Below are 11,416 nucleotides of genomic sequence, written 5' to 3'. Positions count from 1 at the left end.
TAATGGTGGTTGAAAATGGAAGTTGGGAAGGGTTGTTGAAAAAAAAAAAAGTGCTTGTGTCAAAAAATAACAATGCATCATTGGAGTAGAATTACTAAAATATATAATTTTGACATTGTAGCACCTCTCAAAATATAGATTTGACATACACAAATAACTTTATGTATTGGAGATGGTCTAAGATTGCACATATTTAGATGACAATAGATCGTCTGAAAAAGTGTACCCTTTTGAAGTAAGAAACCATTGAGTTAAGTAGGTTATTTGTCATTACAAAGAGAACCAAATGGGACTTGTCGCATCGATGAATTATTTCACGCATCGAGTCAAGTATCACAAACTCTTTCTACACATCCTGTATATTGTTCTTTTCGTTTCGTGTTAGAATAGAAACTAAATTTATTAGTTATTTGATGATATTTTACAAAAAAAAAAAGAATTCATAGGAGAGAACAAATATATATTGTTTTTTTTCGACATGAATTTGACACAAAGTATGAATTATAATGCATTCTATCTGTCTATTAAAGAGAAAAATACCTTTAAATAGATGAAAGAATTAAGTGATGTTAAAAAATACTATAGATAGCATTAAAAAAACCGATACAAATTGAGAAAGGATCATATACTTGTTTTGGAAATGAAGTTGCAAACACTTAATTTGATTCATCAGGTCAACGAATTAATATACTTGATTGGGAGGAAAAGAGATTGTTGGGTTAAGTAGTTGATCTGGATGGAAATAAACTCAATAGGAGAAGGTACTAATTCTTAAATAATAAATAAATTAATTGTTCATAATGATAACTGATTTTGTTCTTTTTTGTTGTGCTGGTTTAAATAGTGGCAAGGTAACTCACGGTTGCAATAGGTATGAGTCAGAGTAGCACATAAAGCTGATTATCATCCACTAGATTTGAATTAGTGGAAGGCCATTAGAGATCAGATCCTTAGCTCCACCTCAATTTAAAATAGTAAAAATAGTTTGCCCTTAGTGCAGCCCAACCCTAAAAATTAAAGATACCAACGTCAGGTTAGAAAATGCCTAAAATATTTGTGTTCCATCCTAGTCAACTATGATCTTTAAAAATCACTAAGCAAACCACGATTAATTATCTCCGCCATGAAACTTAATAACGCATGACATGAGAATTTTCCCTCTCCAAATTGAAAAAAAAAAAAAAATGAAGAGAATTTTTTAAATTAACCTCAAACACTGTAAACTATAGTTAAAGTGTAAAACTAATGTAAAATTAGTAATATAACTGAGCAAAAGCCATTAGTCAAATGAGCTAAACTTAACTTTTGATTTTATTATTACACTCTAGGCGTGATTTATTTCGACGTGAAATATTATTTTTTAAAAATATATTTTTTTTTAGGTAAAATATTCTTTTATTTTTATTTTATCAGTATTTGAAAAAGGTCTATGTAGAAGTTGAAGTCGAATCCATCGGGTGGGACATGTAAAATAACCTACCTAAAATTGATGGATAAATTATTTTTGTAAAATTGAATCCGTTTGTTTGGACGTAAAATATTTTTTAAAAAATATTTTTTTATTTTCTAGTGTTTAATTGTCGTAAAATATTTACGAAGAAAAAAATAATTAAAATTTAACAAAAATAACTTATCCATTAATTATTGGTAAGTTATTTTATACGTCCCGCCTCAACTTCGACCTAGACCTTTATCAAATACCAAAAAATATTTTACCTAAAAAATGAAAAAAAAAAAAAAAAAAATTGAAAAAAATATTTTACGTCGAAACAAACGGAGCCTAAGGGTGGCAAAATTGGTCATGACCCATTAACCCGTCCATATTCGCCCTCTTTAAAATAGATATGGGTGAACCATTTTAAAATATGAGTCAAAATGGGTGACTCATATTTAACCCATTTTTATAGAGAGTTAAATAAATTGAATATGGGTCACCCATATTTCATCCAATTATATAAGAGACCCATTTTCACTTATTTGACTCAATCACCTCTTTTTCTTCACTAAAATTATCTCACATTATCCCAAATTCTCTCTTATCTCTCACACTCTCTCTCAAATTCTCTCTAAGATTCACCCTGCATCATCCTCTTTCTCTCGTTCTAAAATTCATTATAGTACTGTAGTATTGCTTTACTATATCCACAACACATATACAATGTATTCGCGTGTATTCATTTAATTATTTATCCTATAAAAAGCTTAACAAATGATTTCATATATATATATATATATATATATATATCTTATCTTCATTCATGTCTAGTCATAAAATAAAATAATATAAACTTAAAGAATTTTAAAAGAAATTGGAGGATTTACTAATATACATACATCTTTTTACAAGTTTTTATCCATCTAAAATAAAAAATATATAATTCGGACACCCACGGTTGTCTAAAATAAATAAATAAAAATAAAAAATATAATTATGAGATTATTCAAAATAATAACATTTTTTCTCCCTAAAACGATTAGTGGATCATGCCAGGTCGACCCGGTTCATTTTAACCCCACCCATATTCAACCCATTACAAACCGATTGAACATGGTTCACAATCCATATTTAATCTGCTTATATTTAACCCAACCCAACCCACCCAACCTGCCCATTTACCATCCCTAAAAAATATCTCATTTCCTCCAATTTAAGGGTCAAATAGAGAATACGTTACGGTGCAGATCTGCATAGTTAAAAGTTATGATTGAATTCACACAAGCTTAAAAAACAAGCATTTCATTAGTTGGTTGATTTTCTAATCATGACCTAACTATATGACAATACACTATTTCATGTCCTAATGACTGCATGACCAGTTACACAATTTTGCCTTTCTTTAATTCCCCCTTGGTTAGTTAACGGAATTAACAAGAAATACTTGAAAATGGGCTGTTAACAACTCTTTGGTTAACTTGGCCCATTTTAGCCACAGAATGATTGTGACATTGAAGCATTGTTTTGTACCATATATGTGCTCTCTCTCTCTCTCTCTCTCTCTCTCTATATATATGTATATATATACACCACTTCCTTTTTCTTCCCTTTTTTTTTTTTCCTTGATAAACCAGAACATATAATTAACTCAATATAGAAACAATTTACAATCTCTGTTTGTATCCAACCTCACATCCAGAGGAACATTACAAAGCATAAAATCATCATTCATCACTAACACAGTAGACATATTTGGCTAATTTAGCTATACTATTGAACCAGACAGTTGTAAAATGTCATGGTTGTTCTTTAAAAATCTTATTGAATTTTAACACCAAAGTTTTCTCAATTAAGTTGAATTTATAGAAATTTCACTCAAATATTGTACTCCTTGCTATTCATGGTGCTTGCTAGCTTAACTCCCAACTCCACTGACTTGTCACCCAATTTGAAAACCATATATATATATATATATATATTTCAATTTTTGTATAAACACATGCAGAAGCTAATTATGCTGATATAATATTGTCCTCATATGGACATGTTCTTGTAATAGCAGTAATCAATGCTTAGAATAGAGATAATCAAGTTGTTAAGTTAGTTATTAGGAGCCTAATAACATCGTCTTTATTAAAAGAGGAGATCTGAAGAAACTGAGAATGGTATGGTAAGACTAATATGTATGAGAGGGAGGTTTAATCAGAAAGTTTGGTGCAAGAGAGGACATATATTCTGATCAACATACATTATATGCTGTGATGTATCAACAGACAACAAATTAAAGTAACACCCAGATGGATGACAAGTCTCCAAACCTCCAGACATCTTTTATATGCATGCATATTTAAGTTCAGTTGAACTCACAACTCATCAGCTCAATCATCATGGACACACCAAACTCCAAATATTCCCCAAAGGTCAGTATGCTTCTTCTTAATTTCTTATATTCTTTCTTTCTTTTTACTAAATTTGTCTTCTGAATTGTGTTTTCGTTTTCGTTTTTTTTTTTTATTTAAGTTCGCGAAGACTAGTTCACAGATTGCAGTTCAATCCTCTCCTAGAGGAGTGATGAGACAGAAATCTCCACCTCCACTGGCCACCAAAAAACCATCTTTGGTAGGACTTTAATTACCTGTTCTATATATAAAGCAAAGAAATATATTCTTTAATTTTAGCATAAAGTATTTTTTTTTTCTTACTATAAGTTGTGTCTAATTGGATAATTTAACTAAAAATAGTGTTTTGGGAATGTTTTTCACAGTTAAAAAATGAGTTGAATATTTCTAATTTCACATATGCCGTTATGATTCTATATGTATATGATCTCAAAACAAGAAAAAGAGCAGAAAATTTTGAGAAGCTAGCATAAAAAAAAAAAATTGTGTCTTAGGTTTCTCCGAAATCCCCAGCAAAAGAAAACACCAAGCCACAGGAAATCAAGCTCCACACTCAGCAGAGGGCGGTCAAGCGTGCAATGTTCAATTACTCGGTGCGTGTTAATAAAAAATTTGCTTCCATGCAGCTATATATCTAGCATGTTGAAAAACATGTAAACTTGTCTCATTTAACCTTATTTTTAGAGTCAACTTATACCAAACTTTGTTTAAACTAGTTTATATATACATCATATATATGTATGTATTAGGTTGCAACCAAGCTATATCTTTTGGAGCAACAGAAGAAACAAGTGGAGAAGCTGCAAAAGGTTGAAAAGCTTCTTTGTAAAATATTAATTAAGCTTAATTATATATATGTACATCAGTACATATATAATATGCTAATGTATTCTTGATGAAATATTGAACTTGGAGCAGATGATAGAGGAGGAAGAGATTAGAATGCTGAGAAAAGAGATGATTCCTAGAGCTCAATTGATGCCTCTATTTGACAGACCCTTCTTTCCACAAAGGTTAAACATCGATTAATATATTCAACCAAATCAAAGCTTTGTCACACCAATTGTTCATAATTTTCATCTCAATCTACCACTATTTATTTATTACCATGACCATGTTCCCTTAGCGGTTACTCTCAATCTAACGACTGAGGGACATGCTCACAGTTGGAGGGTTAGAGAGCCCTTGTTGTTCTCATGATAGACTTGCTCTTTTCATTTTTCTATTTTGCAGATCAAACCGGCCTTTGACAGTTCCTAGAGAGCCGAGTTTCCACTTTGCGAGCAGCAATTGCTCTACCTGCAGTGAACCATACACTTTTTTCAACACAATGAAGCCCATTAAGTAACTCGATCACCATTGTAAAACAGAGTTAATTTCTTGGTGTTGTCTTTTTTTCCTTTTTGTTGTTAGCACAGTGTTGCATGCACATTGTGCAAGACTATTGAAGAGTTTAGTGAGAGTGTTACAATGTACGTACGTAGTAGTTGAGTAGTAGCTAGCTAGCACTCTTATGCTTAACTAGTTACTCTGCCTTGTTGTAATAAATTGAGTTGTACTTTTGCACGATTTGTATCATCATAAAAGAAAGTATTCCCCCTTCATCACCAGTACTACTTTATGGGAGATGAATGACAATGATTCTTTCCAATGCCTAATCATACATGTCTTAATTATGAGAATATGTCATACATCAGTTATTTCTCAGGAGTTTAAACTTTTGGTACAACTGACGAGCCATCGACCGCGATGATATGTTGTTCCATTGTGACTGAACATCACAATTCGAAAACAACGTCGGAACTTCTCCACAGGTGTAGCAAATCGACCAATGTTCTTGTGTGTATTTAACTGTTGAATTAAAATGCGTTGATGCACTTGTTTTCAGCATGTATATGAAATTTTGGACATTGATACCCTTGACTTGGTGCCCACCAGTTCATATTTTCCCAGAGGACCTGGATCTAACTTCCCAATAGCCTTCCACAGGGGTTTCTAATGTGAAAGGCACTGGTCATGACATTAATCATACATAGGTGTGCTTGGCTCATGAATGGCTTCTCATCTTTTGATTCGATCTTTTATTATGCTTCAATTATGTAGAAATTGATATAGAAATTCCTGAAAGGGATCCAAGATCTCATCCTTCCTTAAAAAGGAAATGCCCAAAGCCAATCCCTAACCTAACCGTTTAAAGTTGAAGTGTCCTTTAATGATGCAATATAAGCAATTTGATGATGTGATCAAATTGCTTACATTGTTGTAATAAAATGTTTATGACAATTTAATATTTTGTACCCTGTTTATATAAGCAATTTAAAATTTTGTACCCAAAATGCGGTCATTAAAACCACATGACAACCCACCAGGCCTTGTGGTTTCTCCTCTTCTAATAAGGAACAAAGTGAGAGTGTGTTTCTTGACTAAAAAAAACACATTACAACCCCCTTCAAAGAAGAGGGGAGGAATTGGAGTCAGTGAACAAAATATGTGTAAGGTAATGTTTGGAATTATAATCAGTGGAATTTAAGAAAATTTTGATTTCATTTTATAAGTTGTTTTTTTCAAATTCTACAAATTTTTATTCCAAAACTTCAATTTCATATAACCGAACACAACACAAATGTATTTCTTCTCAAATCAAGAAAAAAAAAATGAAAAAGTAGATGACAAGAATGTGTTTTGTATTTCTTTGGGATAATATACTGATCTCCCTTGAAATTTCATCATCATACATTGATTTCCCCTCTTGTTTGCCAAATAATAGTGGACCTCCCTCGATGTTTGTATACTCATACTCATAACATAAACCTTTTTATTAACGAAAAACACATAACGGAAAAGGATGACGTCAGCAATTTTAATTCACAAATTCCTATGCAAGACAACTAAATAAAGCAATTAAAATGTCTAAATACCCCTATAATTATGAATAATACTTGAGTCCAATGCAAGTTGGATGAACATCCAACCTGTTGATGTGGCCCAATAGATCTAAAACGATTGTCCAAAATTAAGCAAAAGTTATGATTTAAAACACATGTTCAAAAATAAAAGTAAGGACAATGCCCAATTTAATTTTATATTTAATTTTAACATTTGTCGCAATTTTATTGAGCCACATTAGCAGGTTGGATGCGGTTGGACCCAAGTATTGTTTTGTAATTATTTCTCCTCTATCCTCATATTATCTTCCTCCCTCTACACAACCTCGAACACCATAGTAAAACTCAAAATTCAAATCCAAAAATGTTGATTTTTTTTCTTAAATTTCTCATGTTTGATTCCGTTTCCTTTTCCAAAAAAAAATATTTTTGTTCACGCCATATGGATGCCGACGGTGATAGTGGTGTGTTTCACGAAGACAAGTCCAAGGCACACCATGTTGACAACGATGAGGCCGTGCAGTTAGACCACGGTAGCGACGGCAACAATGGATTTTAGAAAGGAAGAAAGCTATGATGACAGCCCCAACCTAGATTAAGGACGGATCTACTGTGGGCTCAGTGGGGGTATCTGCCCTCTATATAAATCTACCCCCATATAAATTTCTAGATCCGTCCCTAACCCAGACACTACTGTCACAGCCCCAACCTAGACACCATTGTCACCACTCCATCGCCATCACCACCAACATACTAGTCCCAGAAAAATAGAACATCAAGCCAAACCCAAGACCCAAAGTTGTTCACAGCCACCGTCGCCGGAATCGGGTCACCAACACCACCACGTCGTCGCCGGTAAGTTCAGTGCACCACCCGTCCGCCGAGAAACTATTCTCTTCAGCCATCTTTGCTCATTATCTCTCGCTGTACAAATATTTCTATCTTTAGTATATTTCAGAGAACGCAATTAATGATGCAAATGTGAAAAGGAAATAAAGAAATTTGGTATGGACAGAATAAGAAAATCAAATAAAATGAAAGTTGAAGTCAAAATGTGACGGCCCTGGTTTTTCAAGCCAGTGTGTCTTGTGATGAACTGAAGTTTGACCCCGATAACGAGTCTGAATTCAAAAGTGAAAATAGAAACCAAATCTCTAGAGATGCAATGCATCTCTAAGATACCAAAGTTACCTTCCATGAGGTCACGGAACTCAACGAGAACAACGCGGAAAAAAAAGATCAGAAAAATGCCAAGTACGCCCTCAAGGGCAAAATGGTCTTTTTACATGGAAACAACGTCTTTAGAAATGTATATCATCCTTAAGACACAAGCGTGACTTCCCATGAAGTCACGGAACCCAAAAGAAGCAAAGCGGAAGCGACATTTTGAAAAAAAAAAAGAGACAAGTTTAGCCCTAGGGGCAAAATGGTAATTTTTAGAAAGATTTGGGTGCTACCGAGTACACCATTAGATAGACAACGAAAAATTAATAAAGTTAGACTCAAGAATCACTTGATTCGGCGTTCGGATGAAAGAGAAAAGCCAAAAACAAAATCAGTGACGTCGCGGCCAAGGGAGCAAGCCTCCACACGCACACCCGCGCGCGCGCTGTGCATGCAGCTGATGCCATGACAGCAACAGTGTTGACAGCAGCACTTTGTAGCAATTGAGAGCAAAAAAGAGCCTGAAGATGAACTTTTTTGGAAAAACACAAAGAATAAACTCCCCTAAAATTAAGTTTTCGAACCGACCATGTCGAAAGAAAATTTTAAAATGCACTGTGAAATGCCCAGTATACCCCTGGACAGTTTAGGTCAAAAATGATAAAAATACAACTTTGTTCCAAATGTTCATTTGACCTAAAATGGTGTTGTGTGCTAAAACGATTATATACGCAAACGTAACTAGTGATTTTAAATGCGCGGTAATGAACCGTGGGCTTCATAAATGCCCGATGCAAAATTTGACCTATCCAAGCTCAAATTTGCCTAAAGTGGACTTTAAAAAGGAAATTTGAAACTTAAAATTATAAAATGGTTTCAAAAGACCGTTTGGTCCTTGGCCACACTTCATGCATAAATGAAGAGACCCTATGGAAGTGCTAAAGCCCACTTCCCACCACCCATGGCAAATGTAGTGAAGTTAAAGCATGTCATTTTTCTATTTTTCAATGAAATAGCTTAAAGTAAAAATACTTAGAATACAAAATAAAAGTTGTAATACCTTGACATTTTAAAGGATTTATTAATTGGGGTTAATTACTTTTATTTTATTTTTAAATGATTTATTTGATTTAATTGGGTTTAATTGATTTTATTTTATATTTTTTTATATGATTTGTTTTTATTTAATTGAGTGTTTAGATTAATTATTTTATTTTAATTGAATTGGGCTTAAGATAAGTGGGACCAATGGATGTGGTGTTGGGTTTGGATGAAACCTTATTGGGTTAATTAATAAAGGCCCATGATTATTTAATTATTTAAAATGATAATTTTTGTATAATTATAAATATATATATATATAGAATATTATATTTATATATATATATATATTGATACATATATATGATTTAATTGATCAATGGTTAATTATGAAAGATATATTTATTGATACATATATATATATGTGTGTGTGTGTGTATAATATAATATATGTTTATAGATATATATTATTTAAAGATTACTATTTTATTTAATAATCCTAGTTGGAATATGATTTGGATTTTAATGTGTATAAATATACACATAAGGCTTTAGGGTTAAAAGTTTTACACGTTAGAAAAATAAGAGAGAACTTGCTCGTAGGGTTTAACTCACGATTTATTTTTCAGGTTATTAGAAGTTCAAGTCTCAAGATTGAGAATCCGCAGCTAGATGACTTATCCATTCTTTCGGTTTATTTAAAAGTAGAATATTATTATTATTTTAATTTGATGTTAGTATTTAATAATGAACTTCTGGATAGTGGACTTTTGTTAAGAGGTCCTTGAGTTACAAGACTCCCGAGTTGTAAATTTTGGAGAATTATTAATGGAACTTTTATTTAATAGTTTTCTTCAGCGATTTATTTATTCTTTATTATTCATCTTTATATTCTGTACTTGTTTAAATACTTTAATTGTTTTGATATCCCCTGGTTTTGTGCACGGATTTGATAAACCCGTATTCCGAAATTAAGGAGTATCACAAAAGTACTTGGCCCACAACCTCATTACATACATGTCAAATACAACTCAAAAGGTGTATTTATGTACACATTACATATTTAGAAGCAAATATACAAGTTTTGACATTTTAAATCAAAAATAACATTTCATGCTAACATTTGCATGAATCAAATACTTCAAGTCTACAAGCATCCAAGGCATGATGTGCATCCCAAATCATGGTTCATGTACCTGAAAAATGTCCCCACTACGTGAGTGAGTAACATAACGCTACTCGTAAAAGATGAGCATGCAAAGACCTAACGTTTTACAATCTTATTAAGTTGATATAAATCAATTCATACGGTCATGCCACCTAGCGTCTATGTCAAATGTGAGACTCAGGGAGCATCCTGAGCTACCTTAAAGCATTTCTAGCATAAATCACATCATTCATGCAATTTAACACCATAGGAGCATATAGTGTAATGCAACAAAACATAGGTATTCAAAGTTATCAACTTGGAACCTAAAATGCGAAAAACAACCGAAACGATTCATGCTACCTAACGTCTATGATCCAAATGAGTCTAAGGAATCATCATATGCTACATTGAACAATTAAAACACAAATTATAATTTCAATGTAATTTAACAAATATTGGAACTTCCAATACAACGCAACCAAATATAGATTGTCAAAATTATCCATTTGAAACCTAAAGTGCATAAACAACTAAATATCACCATTTAATAAAAATATAACTTCTAGTACAATGCATCCAGACATAGATTATCAAATTAAATCATTTCAAATCTAAAATGCGAAAAACAACAAAATATAACAATTTAGTATCATTAGAACATCTAATACAACACATCAAGACATAGATTATCAAAGTTATCAACTTGAAATCTAAAATGTGAAAACAAAAAGTTATCACAATTTAGTGCCATTAACTTATAATCAAAAGCGAAATCAACAAAGGTGAATACTCGAATATCGATCGGATTAGACCAACGCGGGGCTACTTTTGGGCTACTAACCCATGGGCAGTCTACCCTACGCGCCCATTAGACTCATAGGAGGAACTTTCATCTCCTGTACTAGAACCATGTCCTAGCCGTAGTTAAACATTTGATATCCCAAGTTTTCAAAAAAAATCAAGAAGTTGTGCAACCACACATATATATATACAAGATAAAAGCAATCTATCATGCACAATTCAATTTTGGAAACACACAACACATGCTCTAAGTCCACAACTACTATGGATCCAAAATGTCGAATCTTCAGTGTGCGATTCGTTACACACTATAACAATGTTATTCAATATTGAAAACACAACTTCATGCTTATAACACAAGCTCGGAATCATGATTTAAACATATAATCAACGCCAAATACATGATTAACTCATTATGCAATAAAATCAGAAATTAATTAAATAACCTAATTAATTTTTATACATTTCAATTCTCATCTAAATAATCCATAATCAACATATGTTGAACAGTACAGCATGGTCATTACACAAACCAACTCAA

General features: G+C 32.4%; 1 protein-coding gene across 1 annotated transcript; it reads left to right on the top strand.

The window, feature by feature from the left end:
• Positions 1-3,808: 3,808 nt before the first annotated feature.
• LOC132283770 (microtubule-destabilizing protein 60) lies at positions 3,809-5,485 on the top strand. Its single transcript, XM_059785781.1, has 6 exons — positions 3,809-3,855; positions 3,956-4,054; positions 4,329-4,427; positions 4,584-4,643; positions 4,753-4,847; positions 5,068-5,485. The coding sequence occupies exons 1-6, from the start codon at positions 3,823-3,825 to the stop codon at positions 5,180-5,182; spliced, it is 501 nt and encodes a 166-aa protein (XP_059641764.1). The 5' UTR covers positions 3,809-3,822; the 3' UTR covers positions 5,183-5,485.
• The last annotated feature ends 5,931 nt before the right edge of the window (positions 5,486-11,416 follow it).

The sequence above is a fragment of the Cornus florida genome, unplaced genomic scaffold (assembly GCF_030987335.1).
Source record: "Cornus florida cultivar Cherokee Brave unplaced genomic scaffold, ASM3098733v1 CherokeeBrave_3.0.0_Hap2_Chr11, whole genome shotgun sequence".
Classification (NCBI taxonomy): Eukaryota; Viridiplantae; Streptophyta; class Magnoliopsida; order Cornales; family Cornaceae; genus Cornus; species Cornus florida.
This window is presented reverse-complemented; position numbering and strand designations above follow the sequence as displayed.